Below are 17,157 nucleotides of genomic sequence, written 5' to 3' on the forward strand. Positions count from 1 at the left end.
ACATTTTTGTCAAAACATGACTTAGGCCATTATTTTAGGAAGGTGACGATATAGGTGCTTTAGCTGCTGTCTTTTTTTTTATGTGGTTACCAATACTTACAGGTGGCGAGGAGGGACATTCTGCAAAACATCTACAGTATGCAATTGTTGATAAATTTAGGAGGTCTTTATTAATGTGCGCTCCGTGCTGTTTAGCCACTTTTATTGTTATTGAACATAACTGTGGTTACGCGCTGGCTTTTTGTTCTTGTTTTCTGAGTAGCTACTTATCAATAGATGAGATCCATATCGCTGTTAAGACTCAGATGGTGTCCATTAGGTTCCTCTAGTGAGACGTGTTCCCCCTGAACATCTCAATCAATAATCTCTGCTGGACATGAATTTTTCCTGTTTCCTCTTTTATTATGGGCACAAAGTGACGGACTTTGCCTGTAGAACCACAGTATCGATTGTTTTTATATTCATCTCTAACCACTTAGACTGGATAAAGATGAGGAGATAAGTCAACTTGAATGCTTACAGTGTGTTTCCTCTCGCAGGGCTACGATGATGGATACGGTGGAGAATATGATGACGAGAGTTACGAAGCCTATGAGGATAACTACAGCAATCAGTCAAAGAGGTGATGTTCGCTCACAAACGCTGGAGAAACAAACAAAAGAAGCTTTTTAAGTCAGTCAAACACTGTTTTTTTTTTTTTTTTTTTACAATCAGCATCTGTTCACTTACAGCACAGCGTGTGAACAGTTCTGTCTTCATTATCATGTTTCTGCATTTCAGCATTACATTCCAATTTCTTTTATAATCCACTTGAATTATGTTGTTTACTCACAACATTTAGAATTAAAAACATGTATCTTTGTAAAAGGATAAGGCTGGTGATATATTTTTCTTACTGTCAACAAATACCAGAAAAAGAGATGAAAAGAAAAAACTAATTACTTGATACAAGTAACAAGTCTTGTTCAGCAAAAGTCTGATGTAGCTTATTCCTCTGTGCCACCGAGCTCATCTGTCCTCCCACATACTCCGTTTTGCTGCCGTAAATACTCACTGGAGCATCGAATGTGTATTAATCCGCATCTGAAAATAGTCCCCAGCAAATTCACTCTTTACTCCTGTTTCAGTAAAATATATACAGTATGTTTGCGATGGGATGCACTGACCATGAGATAAATAGAGAAAAAGGCCAATATTTTTTTTCGTGGCCTTCCACATCCACCGAAACAAAAATATGAACAAACGTGGCTTTAGTTTGACTGTGATGTTTCCCCTCTGTCTGATTTAGTATTTCAGAATATTACGAATATGGACATGGAACCAGTGATGAATCTTACAACAACTATGGTAAGAACAGCTTCTTAAGTACTTAGCAGAGATTTTTGTGAGCTGAACATCGCTGATCCAAACATGGATCATAAACTTTTTAACAAACATCCTTGGACCTGATTTAAATTCATTCCTGATAAGAGAAAAGTCTTGGCCACACACTCCTGGCTGCTGCTGCTGCTGCACTGATATTTAAAAGATGTTCCACAGCAGAGAAACAAAGGAAAAAAACCTTGCGCTTCCAGACCACTTCTAATCATCCTCACCCAGGGAGCTGCTCCTGCATGCTTCACCCTCCCTACCCTCATGACTACGAGCTGCATTTGACTAGAACAGCAAATGTGCCAGTGGAAGCTCAGGGGGCTAACCAATGCCTGTTGTAAAGGTGGAGTGTTTTGCCTTTTTGGATATGTGCCCTCATAGGCTTATTCCAGAAAGGCTGTTACTATCGGCTGAGTAACCTCTGCTGTGCATACAACACTGCCGTCAGGTATAAAGAAATATCTCGTATCTCCAAAACGCCAACTGCATCTTCAAATTTCCTCAAAGCTCTAAATAAAACACATTAAGCTTCAATTTAAGCCAAAATGTTAAAATCACCTGAAGTGAAGTTACAAGGTTATCACATGACAGCTGCGATAAGCTGGTTGCCACAGTGGGTTTGCAGGCTCATTCATTTTCAGCACAATGAATTGTGCACTGGTGTGTTGAGGTCAGACCAAACCAAAACCAAGGGGGCAATGATTTGATTTTCTGCTCCATAAACACTTTCTTATTTGGAAGCTGTGCAATGTGCCATGCAGCAGAGGTGGCCATCTTTATGTAATTTGGCTCTGAGGAAGGAGCTGCTGACTGTCAGATCTCAGTATTGGTCCAACAGAGGGCAAAGAGCTTATGAAATTAATTTTCCGTGGAGAGCAGCCTCTGTAGGCTCTTCTCCACGGAAAATTGTGAGATGGTAGTAGACAATACCTGTGTGACATGAGCTCTCAGCACAGTGAATGCAGCGGGTCTCTACCATGTGTTTTTAACTGTTTTTGCAGAGGAGGAGTGGGCGACTACCCGTCCCAGTCTCAAAGCCCCTGCTTTACGGCTGACAAGAGGGGGCTACAGGAAACATCCCTATGGTAGATACTGAAGGTGCTCCAGATATGTGACCTCCAATTTCAAGCTGTTTGTAATTTTTTTTCTAAATTCATCATAAAACGTTGTAACATTTACTTTTTTGTCCGTCTCCTTCAGAAATTGAAATAAAAAAAAACTCATATAATGCATAAATCCACAAAATCTAATATTGCAGTATTCAGATTTTTTTTATTTATAAAGGATGGAGTCATTTTATGAAAAACACAGTGAAGAAAATCTATGTTACAGGAAGGTTGTTCTTAAAATTGGCTGTTTAAATACCCTTCATTACACCTCCAGCCCCAAAAAACATAGTTATTTTAGATTTTTGACATTACACAGATTTTGTTCATACACGTTATGTCTCAGATTTTGACAAATCAGTTTCCATTTATTGCCTTTAATGCAGTGATACTAGCCGACCCCTGTAACGCCATAAGACTACACAATATTTCTGCCTCTCAAGATGCTCACTAAATTACATCAGGCAATCACAGATTCAGAATTTCTTCAGTGTAACAAAACAGAAAAAAAAAACCCCTGCTTAGCTCATTTTTGGTCACGCAATATGAATTACAGGCAGGATGAGTCTTTAACCAACCACAGCTTTGGAGCAAATATGACACTCACGACAAATTTAAAAAGTTGCTTTTTCTTCTCCACGGTTCACTGATTGGTCTGCATGTGGGGTCAGTCTGCTTTAACTAATACCTTATAGTGCAAACTTAACTGCGAGACTCAGACTGGCTTCTTCAAGACATGTTTGTTTTTCCACAACTGTAATCATGATTTGGCTTCGCAAAATTAATCACAGACAGTTTTGTTTTTGAAAATAACATGATGAACTCCATTAAAGGCAAAACATGGAAACAAAACCTTTTCCGGAACTGAATGCAAAGTGACTAAATGTACCAAACATTTACTTTAAAAATGTTTAATGTTGAGAGATCTAAACCAGTCCTCACGTTTCCCCATAACTGATTGCTATATGAGACTCTGATGATTTAATGGTAAAAGTGAACGGACTGACTAAAGTTAGCCTAAGTTATATTGTGATTTTAAATGATGAAGATGTGAGATCGTAATCGTGCAAAGCACTTCTTTTATTTTTTGTTTGGGTTGAAAGCAATCAGCAGTATACAGTGTGTAATTTATAATGCGTGCTTTGTTCTGTGTGTAATCTGTATTTGTACATAAAGCATTTAATAAAAACAACATAAACCTCAACACAGTGTGTAAGACTTTCTAAATAGGTGCCTATGGAGCTATAAATTGGTATTTTTTTCTACAGTTTGTTAACATAAGCGAGAATATTTGAGCTTTTTGTTCCTAAAACTTAACATCTGCTTTCAGGTAACGGCTAACCCGCTTCATAAAGACAGCGCACCAACCTGTCCCAAATGAATTATTGGTTAAATAATTTATATTCCTGCTCAATCTTCCTTGAATCTTTGATCATTTTTTTTTATTTAAAAAACTAATACATTTCTTTTCTTAATCCATTCTCTGAAGTTTTACATCATTAAACAGACACACTGATTGACTCTGAGAATGATTTGGAGTTAAAAGAGGTAAGAAGTCCTCATATATTATCTTAATAATGCCTTAAATACGCTGAGCCTTTGAAGCTGGCTCGTGAAGAGAATAATGGGCCATACAGGATGTAGATACTGGTTTTCACCCTCTGATGTTATTGCTGAGTGAAAAAACAGCATACTCAGTGTGTAGTGTCTTATCTGCAACTCATCAATGTTTCTGCTAATCTCTTTCTGCATTTCTGTCATTTAACCTGACAAAGCTGTATATGCACTGTAATTTTCCGTGCTTTAAACATCAAAGCTGAAGTCCATTTAGCGATTTGAATTCTCTTTTGTGATTAGTACACCTGAAGCCTGGCTCTCATGAAAGGAAGACTAAACACTAAGCAGGTAACCCTAATAATAATACTAATTTAATCATCAAATGCAAACTTCCACTTAAAAAAAAGTAAACCTGCCCTTTTTAACCCCAAATAAATACACGATTGAATTAAAATCCCTTTCTATCTCTAACTAGATAGTCCATAAGGAATCCAGCTAAACTGTGATAAAAGAAATAATAAGTTTTTATAACAGACACTAAAATAATGTCCTGCAAACTAAACATCACATCAGTGATAAAAATAAATTACAAACATTTGCTCAAAACCTCTCATAAAATGTCAAGATATTTATAACACCTTGAATTGGTTTACTTTTTTCACAGTGATGGAATGTAATGACTGCTGTGCTATACACTGTACACATTGTATACATATACTACATGGCATGCAGTCTGTCAGCCTACACTTGTTTAATATTGATGGTATATAGGATTGACATATTCTTTATCATATTGTTTTGTTTTTTCCTGCAGATAAAGAAACCACCAACACCATAGTGTGATTTGGTCAAAGCAGAGAGGAATACAACTGGTGAGTGGATATATTTATGCAAATGATTTGTAGTCAGATTTGTTGAAATCTTCAGGGGTCATCGGTGAGTCATATTTAATTTGAACATTTAAATGAGACATAATTAACAGAAAATCAGCAGGTTTGACTCATTTGACCTCCTCAGTCTCATGTTTACTTTGACTCATGAGTTAACAGGCTAAAACAGACTGAAACTTAAAACGAGTGTGTGTGTTTGTTTTAATGCCAGAACATAATTTACTACTGAACTTGTTTTGCGAAGAGCAATATTTTCTCGCAGCTCACTGCATGTGCACTGTTCATAAAGGACTGAAATATAATTTCCACCTCTCATAAATTCAACATTAAAGCTCATTTACATCAGCTACAAGTCTTAGAGTACACAGTTTTTATTACAGTGATGGCTCATTAAAATACAATAAAGTACAGACATGCAATTAAAATAATAGAAACAAAAGGGATACAGGAAACAAATCTTACTAAAACTGCAATGGGATAGAAATAATCATCTTTAGTAGAACAGCAAAGTAATGACTAGTTTCACTGTTTAAGTTTCACAGTGGAACTCTGCACTTCAACTAATTAAAAATAATATTTATTGTACCTATATTACTCATTACATATCTTATTTTATTTCTTCTGCACAAGGTATTTGCATATTTTTCTTTCTGCTGTTATGTAATACTCTTATTATATATCTATGTGTGTATTTTTTATTCCAATCTATGTCTTATCGCGAAGCAAACTACCGCTACACTTAATCCCTATGGACACATGCACCTGGTAACTTATTCATAATTCATGTTCTTCTACGGATGTTTCTCCAAAGCTGCAATTCTTTTTGAAAATGTATTCAGAGGTACAACACCTTAATTGTACACTTGTGCTGATAATGCACAACAAGATTTATGAGCAACGCTGATCCAGAAATTCAAGACACAGCATCAGTGGTTGTTACTGTAATATTTTAATATTTGTGACATACACAAATATGCCATGAGTTTTCCTAAGAGGGTTCTATTTTTTCCTGTAACATATCTGTTGATTCTCACCGCAAACCCAAAACATTGCCATCACATTTAATGGCCTATAAGGATGACTGCAAGGCATAGTAACAGGATTGACTGAGACAAGCAAGACAACTGTCAGAGCTGCAGGAATATCTTTTCAACTTAAATGCCCTCTCATCAGTTTCCATCGAAATAAAATTAGTAAAATGAATGAATACTTCTCTAGAGTTAAGACATTTTTTTTTTATTTCAACAAGCTTAAATGAAGTTGATACTTCATTCTGTGACAAGAAAGATTCAATCAAGAACAAAGAGTCAGTCAATAGTTGCAGACAGTAGTTAACATTTTACAGTCTCAAGTGTCCCAATAGTAAGTGTGATTTTGTCCTGAGCATCTGAAACAAAGAAGATCTTTGTGGAAATGAAAGGTTGTGTAAATTATCGTAACTGCCACTATATGTCACACTTAGACCACCAGCATCGCAGACCCATTGATATGCGCCACAGGAATGCTGCCAGTAAGCCAGGTTGCAATAGCTATATTTGCCAAACATATTCATAACATCGGAAAGGTAGCTAATGTTTTCATGCCTTCAGTAGCTAGTGACTAAAGAAAATAGATATGTAACAGTATGTAGCCATCAAGTTACTTACAAATGGAGGAGAAGAGAAGCCAGTTTTGAGTCAAGCTGGAGCCCCTTAGCCGTTTGTACGGTTCTTCATCTCAGTAAAGTCAGACCGGTATTGACTCCACGGTCGGACTGGGAAAGAAATTCAGCCTTGGACTTGTCTGATGGGACCGGTCACACAAATGGAGACTGTCTTCCTGTGAAAAACAAGCAGACAGGTTGTTTGTGCAGCAGCTTATTATGACCTATTTTTACGTTTTGTTGTTAGGCGACATCTAGTGGTCGTAGTAATTATGACAAAAGGGAAAAGTGCGGTGACGTAGTATAAAGAGTGACAAAGTCCGTATTAGGAAGAAGTTGGGGTGGATGGATGGGTCAACAAAATACTGGAATATGACATAGGAGATCGGTGTTCTTTTTTTGTAGATGAGAAATTGGTTTCTTCAGCGCAGGAAATTCTGGCTGTGGGCGGTCTCTGTGTGTTTATAAACGTAGGGAGGGTCAATGGTTTAACAGGGAGGGAGTCACATGCACACATACATGCACTAACATAAACGCACTGCTAGACCAGATACCAAAACAAAGAAAAGAGAAACTCAGATTGCAACACACAGAGGAGATGTGACTTCGCTCTCTGCTCAAGATGCCATTACTCCACTATATCTTTCAATAGAAAATACTTGTTTGCTGGTCTATTATTTTTTTTAAATCTCATTTACAGAACCTTTAATGAACACGTTCACGGCAAATAATCTGTCTTTGGCTGAAACAGCTTTAACTTTAGAAAACAAATACTGCATTTAAACTGATAAAAACATGACAGCTTCCATTTGGCTCCATTGGCCTTTTGATGAGCCAGTTCCCTGGACAGCATACATTTCTTTAAAAAAAAAAAAAAAAAAGCTCTCGACCTCCCATATGGTGGTCAAAATAATAGCTACACATAGTGGGTTGAGCTGTTTCGACAATGATGCAGAGGAAGCATTGTTGCCGAAGTCACATTGTGCTGAAGTGCTGTTCAGCTGAATTGTACAATTACAGCACAGTCTCACTGCAACATATTCTCATTCTGCAGTAATGTAACACGACTCACATCATGCTGCCATTGCCTTTTTTGCAAAATACTATTTTCTACTTTTGCTTGTGCTCATTTCCAGAGCAGAATGCACAAAAACCAGCTCCCAGAGGAGTGAAGATTGTACTCAGCCATCAGACATGTTCGGGTGCTTCATCAGTCAGGAAAGTAGCTTGGTATGTATTTCAAGTTGTTCTCCATAAAGCAGCTCACTATAAAGCTGTCTGCATCGGAAGAGATTAATTGTTGAGGTTACAGGAAGAATTAGTGTCAACTTGATGCAAAATTAACAAGATGTCTTCATTTTGCATTTCATTAAAAGATGACATCCTCTTACGGTTTATTTTTCAAGGCTGTTTTCTCAGGATAATATTATTGTAAATCAGTTCCGAGCTACAGCAGTGCTCTATTTGTTAAATACATGTGTCAGGGAACATGGCAGTAAAGCAGTTCAGACACAACTGTTTTGAGGGAATCATGTTGTTCACAGATGATCGTTCATTAAATCCAAGTCTGGTTTTGTTATTTATTTATTTATGCAGCCAAGAAAAATTATGTTGATTAAATAGCTGTAATTGAATAATTGTAAATAGTTGCAGAAATGATTTCATATTTTCAACCCTTTTTTGTCCTTAGTTTCCTCTTTGACTTGTTTCTTAAAACTAACTGTCATGTTTATTTGCACCCATGAGTTGGAAGGGATCAGTGTTGCTAGAAACTCTGTGTGTGCCAGTGATGTTCATGCAGACTTTGCCAGAAGCGCTCTCAGATCCATTTTCATAACAAGCCGGCCGCCAGCTCGAATCCAGCCAAGAACTGAAATCCCAAAGCCTGCTACGGATGTTGATGCATTTCTTAAAGTGAATGCCACTGATAAAACTCCCCTCACACTCAGATTACAAAAAGGATTTCAAAAAAACAATCACTACTCATTGCACATCTTTCTTATGGAGTCTAACGTGTTTAAATGCTTTAGCTGTCTTTACATTTCTGTGCCATTAGTCCTCACATGGATCCACAGTGATTCTTGTCCATTAGGCAGTCCTGGGCTGTAGCCTCGGGCACAATAAAAAAAAAAAACTGGCAGCTGTTTGTTTTGTTGCTTTGCCAAGTTTATCACCTTTGGCAACACTGTTTATGCAGCCACAACACTCTTAATAGAATACACATTAGCCTATTTAGTGAATTCTCTCTGTTTATGCATCTGTTCCTGTGAAAAAGTAAAGACACAGTCTGTTTATATTAACTTCTGTTTACTGTGCACAGATAAATTTGGACTGGAGAGAAAAAGATGATGAAACATGAAACATGTTGGCAAAGACCGACAAATGACTCACAGGTAAGGAGTTGGTGGTAACTGTTACTTTTCACTATAAGAGTACGCTTTGCAAGTATATTTGTACATGATTTGATCTGAACTGAAAAGAAAAATCAGGTAGTTTGTTTTTGTGGAAATATAATAAACACTTTTATCGTCCAGTCAAGTATGGGCCACATAAATACAAGATTTTAAAACCTTTAAAAACAAGACAAAATCTCAGTTTGCTTTCATGTTTGGACAATCTGAATGTTTTATTAGTTATGCTAGCTGTTATGTATACACTGTATACGTATCCACTGTATACAAAGCTGTTTCACACAGGTTAAAGGAGCTATATGTAAGTCTTGCTATTGCTACATAGTCATCATTAGGCATTAACAGCTGTTTACTTACCAGTGTAGAAAAAACATAGGGAGTTCAGCATCAAACTTCATTCCTTTACTTGCCAAGAGCTGTGTCTAGTGGTGGAAAGCCACGCCAATGTTAACTCTGATCTATATCGATCTTAACTCTGACATCTTTTCTTCTACTGAAGTTAGCATGTTAACCAGCTAACCCTTGCCCGTCTCTTCACTTCCCGATAGTGACCCAGCTTCCAGTCTGCCCTGAAGACGTAGCTCTTCTTAGACGGTGTATTATAACCTCTTGTCTTGTAAATGCAACGATGGCCGAAGCTCCTCTCAAGTGTCAATCACCACCACCCACTTCCAGCAGGAAACCATGTTTGATGGCAGAGAATACCTACAAATAGCCCCTTTAAACCTGAAAGTAGTTGTAAAAAACTCTTAGTGGACTTTCTCAGGTAATAACGTATATGTAAATTTATTATGCTAACAGTCTTATGTTAACTGTATGTCACAATGACCAGAAAGTTGCAAAAAAAAAAAAAAAGACACAAAATTACCTCAAAGGGATATAGTGCAGCATTTTGGGAAATCTTATTCGCTTTCTTGCCAAGAGTTAGACGAGAAGATCAATTCCTTACGTATAATAAGTATTAGGCCATGGCCAGAAGCCGGTTAGCTTAGCTTAGCTTAGCAAAAAGAATGGCAATTGGGAGAAACAGCTAGCCTATCTCTGTCTAAAGGATTTCACTGTGCCCTGTCAAAACATAGCCTGACACATAACCCCTATAAAACCACATAAGTACTGTTAGGCTAGCTGTTTCCCCCCATTTCCTCCATTTGTGCTTAGCTAACTGTCTTCTGGTTGTAGCTTGATATTTACTGTGCAAATACGACAGTGGAATTGATCTTCATATCTATCTCCCTCCAAAAAAGCTAAGAAGTGCGTTTCTCAGAATGTACCTTTTTCTAAGTAGTGCACTAAATCTTACTCTACCTGTGTTCATTGACTCAGTAATGAGACAAAAAACACAGAAAAATAGGTATAAATATGTATGATTGAGAATAGAGGTTGCACATCTCAAGATGATACCAACACATTCTGCAGTCATGTAATGATACCATCTGCTTATGGGTTCAGACTGGCTGAGAGAGAGAGAGAAAGAGAGAGAGAGAGAGAGAGAGACATCTTCAGAAATACAACGCGCCATACTCACTAATTCAGTCAACAACTGTGTGAACAAATAAATGATGGCAGCACACTCTTTTTCGCCAACTCTCACACTTAGTGCCGTATTTTCCTGAATAATTGCACCTATTTGTTCTTAACAAGACAATAAAAGCTCATTTGAAAAGGTTGAGGTGAAAGTGTGAGGTGCGAGTCTATCTCCATCTCAAGGACGAGCTGATTGTCTCTGGCTGAAAGCTGCTTCTCCATACAGAACGCCAGCCCAGATGTCAGACAAGTGTTGACAGATTATAACTGGGGGATTCATAAAGAAACCATCAGTGGATCTAGGGGAATTACCGCACTGCATTTGATGCACACCCAGCCAAAATGTCAGACCTGGGGCTCAAAGGCTCGCTGCATATACAAACTACTGCACACCAAGGACACAATGTCATTTATCATACATGCTCAGCATCAATTGTGGCAGATGTCAACATGCTTGACACATAAATGGTAGTACAGATTATTTTATAGACTGAGAGGAATAGTTTGACATTTAGACATTAGATATCCAGTCTAGGTGCTAAACTAACCGTCCTTAATCCACCTTCATATTTACTGTGCACACGAGAATGGCATCAATCTTCTCATCTAACTCTCGATAAGAAAGAGAGTAGGCATATTTATCAAAATGTTGAACTATGGTTTTAAATATTTGCCATTATTTTGTGCTTGCTCTTTTTTGACGTGTGTATACAGTTTCTTTTTTTGTGTTACAGGTTGTTAAGTGACATGAAGACAACAAGAAGTTACATCCCTTGGGGACAATAAAACTTTTAACTTGTGCTAAAACATCTATTTGTTATATTTTTGACATGTAGAAATGCCCTCAGGTTAGTTCATTTCATTTCAACCAACCAGTAGAAAAGGAACTTTAACCTGCTTCTGATATTAGACATGTGTTTTTTGCATTGTGTCACTTCAGTTTCACTTTATCAATTTTTTTTTTTTTTAATAAAATGGAATGGCGTAAAGTAAACAGACTTTACACTGGAAATATAGAAAGAGAAAAACTCAACATGACTGCACCTTATTTCTAACCGTGTTGAGAGGTGTTGTCATCTGGCGGCTGCTGTCATTACCAACCTGTGCGCACCCTGTGTCTGTTCCCAGCTCACTAATAAATGGTTCACTTAGTGCTGCCAACATGAACATGTTAGTTCATTAAGCAAGTCGAGCCCACTGCTGGCGTTCTGGCCAAATGTCACAGCTACTTTACGAGCCCAACCCATCACTGCCTCCGCAATATACTTCAGCAAGGAGTCACAGCTCACACCTTGTGTCATTTTCTGAGTGGTAGTCATAATGGATGACACCGTCTGCAGCTCTACATATGGTATGCAGTGATTAACACTTGAGAATGATAGAAGCAATACAGGCGTCCCACTGTTCATGAATGTCTTTTTTCTGAATTTGTTTGTTCCTATGTGATTTACAAAACAATAAATCGATAGCCTCGTAAACCGAGCACATCTTGAGCTTCTCGCAACATGCTCAACTTGAACAGCTTGCGGGCCAAACGAGTCAGATTTAGTGCAGACGATCATCCATTTCTTATCTTTTTGGATTGAAATGGATTTCATGAATCCAGTCAATTGTATGGCAAACTCATTTCATCAAAATACACACCCCTGTCTCTGGCATTTGTTTAATTCATTTGCTCCGTGACATGCGCCCCACACAGCCTGTCAGACAGCATGGCATTTATCTTCCTCGATATCACTTGATCTAAATATTGGAAACACAAAGACACACCAAAGTGGATCAGGATCTAGGCGAGTACCCAGAAATGTTCAATGATGCAAAACAGTGCATTTCCCCCAGCCAGGGACAGCTACCTGAGCAAACTGAGCTCTGTTTAGACAGCTGCTTGATGAGCCAGAATAGAAAATGAGGGCTTATGATCACCCGAGTCTAAAAGGGCCTCTTCACCAGCATAGCACTTGTGATGAAATGGTGTGCGGAGTCAGAGTCCTTGACGTGTTTTGATGATTCTCATGTTGTTTCCCCTGCGACAGCAGGCTGGGATCTAAGCCAGGTGACAGAAGGTGAGGATGTATAGCTTGAGTTGCAGTTTTTAGGAAGTTGTGAGCTACTGTATAGAGTACTGATCTTAGCTCCCTTTTGCACAAAAGCCTGCCCCCCAGCTCATTAGAGCTATTTTTGGAGAGATGATGAGTTCTGACATGTTGTGTTGCATTTTGCATTTGGATAAACTAAGCAGCAAGTAAACTGGGCTAACTATGTTTTCTACCAATGAAGTGATCACGTACAAAAAACATATAAACAGGGCTAGTTTGATGCAGAAGAGGTTTTTGGTTTGTACCATTGCATGAAATGTTTGGCAGGATGAGGCATTCCTTGAAATATTTGCAGCAGGATTGCATAGCTTATTTTAGAAAAAAAAACATATAAATACAATATACCACCCGAGAAAAACAAACAAAAACTGATATTCATTGTAATGATTTTCAGCTGTTTGGGCTCAAGGTCTAAATCTGCCTCGAGTCTCTCTCAAGGAAAACTAAACAAAGTATCTCTGGATAATGTCTTAAAACAACCAGTAGAGTCTGAAATCTCTTCTCACCGACAAGTTACTAAATACATCTCCATATTCTGATCACACATAGCTATTTATGAATAAACATAATATTTCCTTGGTAACTAGGCTTCTGTAGACCACAAAAGGTAGGAGAGAGCAGGATAAGGTGTTTATACGCCTCTATACTCTGGTTAATGATGGCAGAGTGATGCACAGCTTATGTATCTTTTCCACTAAGTCTTAACTGGATCAGAGATACAGTCAAATGTACAGTATGTGTTACACAAAATCTAAGCAGGATTTAGTGCTACATATAGTCTGTATTTTTTCCCTCATTCAGTACCAAAGGTCATCTGTGTGATGCTTTCCATAGTGTGTAAAAAATTTCTCAGATTCAGACAAAACCACTCACTGTGTTTTGAGTACACACAATAAAATTATGTTCAATAAGATCTTGAGTTACGAGGTTCTTTTCATATATATATATATATATTATATATATATATATATATATATATATATATATTTCACTCTTTATTTATCTAAATTATACTAGGTAAAGTGGACTTGAAAAGCCTTTGCTTCACTGGAATTGCGTATGATTCACAAACACCTGTATATTTGAAGTGGTTTATTTTAGCGCAACATAAAACAGCACTTACGGCTTGTGAAAGCGGACTCGTATTGAACATTATAGAGGAAGTTTCATTCATTGATGGAACACGAGCGCTCCCGTCTGAACCCCCCTAAAACTGCGGCTGTAAACTTATGCGCAAAAATAGCATTTGTTCTGCACGTTGTTTTTAAATTGTCATTACTCACACAACTGTGCACCATGCCAAGGGTGAAAATGAACCTCACTCTAGCCCACAGCAGTTGTTTACTGCAAATGGCTCCTCTCATATATCTCTATGCTTTTCCATCTCATTCACTGCTGCGTGTTACAGCTTTGAACTCCTCTCATGGTGTTTCACAATGTAAACTAAATTTGAGTTATTATTTCAGGTGAGCTGTACCAATCATGGAAATCCAAAAGTCCATTCAGCTTAGAAACTACATCTTAGATTGCAGTAAAAGATGAAAGCGCCACAGGTGTCTCTAGTCTGTTTTTTTTTGGGGGGGGGGGGGGGGGGGGGTTTTAGCTTTAGCTTTTTTCCACACAGTTCACATCCTCATGAGTTACAATGCAAGATGCCATGTCAGATAAATTCCTCCAAAAGATGAGACTGTGATGTAGCTGTCAAAATTCAGAATCACAGTCCCCAATGAAGCCTTTTTTTTTTTGTTTTGCCTAGATTGTATTTCCTTTCACAGCCAAGGAAATAATACACAGTTGTTGGATTCAATCTGGATGACAAAAGTACCTACAGCAACTATTGCTCAGAGGACAAGGTGATCCATTTAGCGTACACAAAAACAGTCACCTATTGATTTAGCAGTTGATTGTCAGCCAAGGTCATGTTTGAGTCATGTTGTCCCTGGGCACCTAAATGAAGAACTTATGACAAGAGTCTGCACTTTCTATAGGGAACTCTTCAGAGCCAAACAAGCGAAATTAGTCAGACCTGTCACATCTCTGCAGAGGACAGTCAGTGCTTTTCACCTGGACTGAGAGTCAACAACTAATGGGTACTCTTCGTTCACACAATATAGGCAGACATAATTTGACTTTGCAGCATGCAGAGCAAACTGCTTTTGAAATAGTTTTATGTGTCAACTCTGCCACATTCAATGTGTGACTGCAAGTGATAAGAAGATGCTCACATTCACTTTACAGCGCATGTTGAACATTTTACGCTGATACCACTATCCATTACTTTAAACATAATTCATAACATATACTGTGACATATGGAGCCCCGAAACAGAATGTGAGAAGAGGCAGGCAAGTCAAAAATAGTACGAAAGAGAAGCTGAATTACTAAGCAAATAGAAGAGGGGAAATGGAAATGCAAATGGGAAAGGACATTTTCCTTTTAAATGCCTGATTATCTGTAGTCTTAATTCAATTTGAGAATCCAGTTTTTTATATCTCTTCAGCTAGCTAACTTTGCTAACTAGCATTTGTTTGCTTGCCAGCTAAAACGTTTTGGATGCTGTTGGAAGAGTTTATGCAGGAAAAAAAGAAGGTATACACCATTATATTACTTTTGAAAAGTCATTTTTTGTTATTTAATAAACAATATAATGTACTCTGTTATATTTCTGACTGTATATTGTCAGTTTCTGGGTTCACAGAACCCTAAGTTTGATAGAACCGCTGACAGCAAAAACCCTCCACAGCCACGGTTCAGATACTGAAATATTCCTTCATTTCTGCTTTTGTTTCTTTGGTAAAATGCCCAAAGGGTCCCTGCAGTAAGCTGCTGAAGTCGATTGCGAGCCAACATTTACATCACCCTATCAGTGTGCATGGTAACCCGTGGGGCTGTATTAGGGCTTTGTCTCAAGTGAAAGTAATCCACGTCATTTTCAGGATGGAATAAAATACAACAATGCAGGCTCTGCATACAGAGCCACTCTGGTACTTTCTAATGAACACTTTTCTCAATCCTTCGTTTTTGACATACTTTTCGACCATGATATATGAATGGGAAGAAAATGTGGATAGGCTTTTAAAAGGGCCTACTGTATAATTTTTCATGAATGTAATCATAAATTATTTTCAAAAGGTCAGTTTTGCAGGTCTCTTGTTTGATTTGATTGTCTTTTACTAAATTTCAAGGGCTAAGACCAAAATAGATTCCGCTGCTAAAGGGCAACCCCATATAAAACACGATTAATAAAAAAAAAAAAAAATGGAGTCATCAGTCACCCTGTGTACCATCTAAGTCCCATGAGGTGTTGACATAATGCTGTGGGGTCAGAGAGTGATGTCATTATGAAAGCAAAAGAAAGCCTTTTTGTGAAGTCACTGGTTCAAATCTGCACACGTGTGCAGCCTACCACAGCTAAGACATCAAACCACAATTATGCAGCCTGTGGAAAACCTCAGTTCTCTATAGTGAGTGCTGCTGGAAACCCAGTGAAGATGAAAAATGCATGTCAGTAGTGAAAAGTCCCAGCTCCCCGCGGGGCGGGGAAGCTGTGAACCACGAGAAAGAGATTAACCAATAAACCTGTGAGAGTGAGGTGGACTCCCTGTTCTCTCCCCCTGCTCTCCCTCTCAAACAGATAATTTCTAAAATGAATTATTTTTTAATAAATGTTCAATGACAGGTGTGATTTAATGGGGCAAATTATTTTTGTCAACTTGAAGGGCCCAAAGGACGGTTTGCTCTTACAACGATGAACCCATGTACAAAAGCAAAGAAGCTCAGAAATTGATTCATCAAACAAAAGACTGACATTTCATTTTATTTTATTGTTTTTTTGGGGGGGGGGGGGGGGGGGTTTGTCACCATGCATGTGTTCTAGTCATGCCTAAAAGGTAGAGCATCACATTCCTTTCTTATTGCATTAGGCAAAATTTGATACAGTGTACAGAGACAACAAGAGATTGAAGCACCTACGCCGGCCGGCTCTGGTAATAGCAAGTCATGAGCTCAAACCAAAAGAAGATATCAGGTACACTCTTCATTGAAATGTTGGTTTCAAATTGGAATGAGTGGTGTGAGGCAATGTGCTCTTTCACAGCCTTTTATCTGGCTAGAACCTACCCCTTTAGGAGGGCATCAACATTGAAAATAAGGGGGGGGGGGGGACACACGCATTTATCCATCAATCACAAGGGGGCAATCTGGTGGACTGCTGTGAGCTCCGGCTCATCAATCTATCAACGTCAAAGAGGAAATCCAGAGGATTACTCTTAACTCTGGTTCCTCGCACTCTCCCATCTTTTGGATTCTTATCACCCGTCTGTTCAGACCGCTAACTCTGTGTCAGCTCAGGAAGCATCAACAAGCTCCAGCACTCTGTGTCCATCAACACCCCCTGCAGGGAAAAAGGACGGGCACTCTTGCTGGTTGATTGTCAGGGCCATTATGTCCCCCCCCCCCCCCCCAACATCCAACAGTCCCTGCTTCCACAATTCCCTCCATTAACAAGGGGGGGTTTGCTTTCCATTTCTCCTTTGATGTGTCACACTCTGCTGCAGATTT

General features: G+C 38.4%; 1 protein-coding gene across 5 annotated transcripts in view; it reads left to right on the plus strand.

Moving 5' to 3' along the window:
• khdrbs2 (KH domain containing, RNA binding, signal transduction associated 2) overlaps window positions 1-13,451 on the plus strand; it is a 78,535-nt gene extending 65,084 nt beyond the window's left edge. The window contains exons 7-14 of one of the 5 annotated variants that reach the window (XM_056394609.1): window positions 540-622; window positions 1,289-1,347; window positions 2,373-2,469; window positions 4,849-4,906; window positions 7,703-7,796; window positions 8,887-8,959; window positions 9,526-9,743; window positions 11,236-13,451. In XM_056394609.1, the coding sequence (XP_056250584.1) occupies window positions 540-622; window positions 1,289-1,347; window positions 2,373-2,467 (237 nt within the window). In that variant the 3' untranslated portion in view covers window positions 2,468-2,469; window positions 4,849-4,906; window positions 7,703-7,796; ... (1 more) ...; window positions 9,526-9,743; window positions 11,236-13,451. Of the gene's footprint in view, window positions 1-539; window positions 623-1,288; window positions 1,348-2,372; window positions 3,682-4,848; window positions 4,907-7,702; window positions 7,797-8,886; window positions 8,960-9,525; window positions 9,744-11,235 lie in introns of those variants that run through there. The other 4 variants (XM_056394611.1, XM_056394607.1, XM_056394608.1 and 1 more) reach the window with 4 other exon arrangements.
• The last annotated feature ends 3,706 nt before the right edge of the window (window positions 13,452-17,157 follow it).

The sequence above is a fragment of the Seriola aureovittata genome, chromosome 14 (assembly GCF_021018895.1).
Source record: "Seriola aureovittata isolate HTS-2021-v1 ecotype China chromosome 14, ASM2101889v1, whole genome shotgun sequence".
In the NCBI taxonomy this organism is placed as follows: domain Eukaryota; kingdom Metazoa; phylum Chordata; class Actinopteri; order Carangiformes; family Carangidae; genus Seriola; species Seriola aureovittata.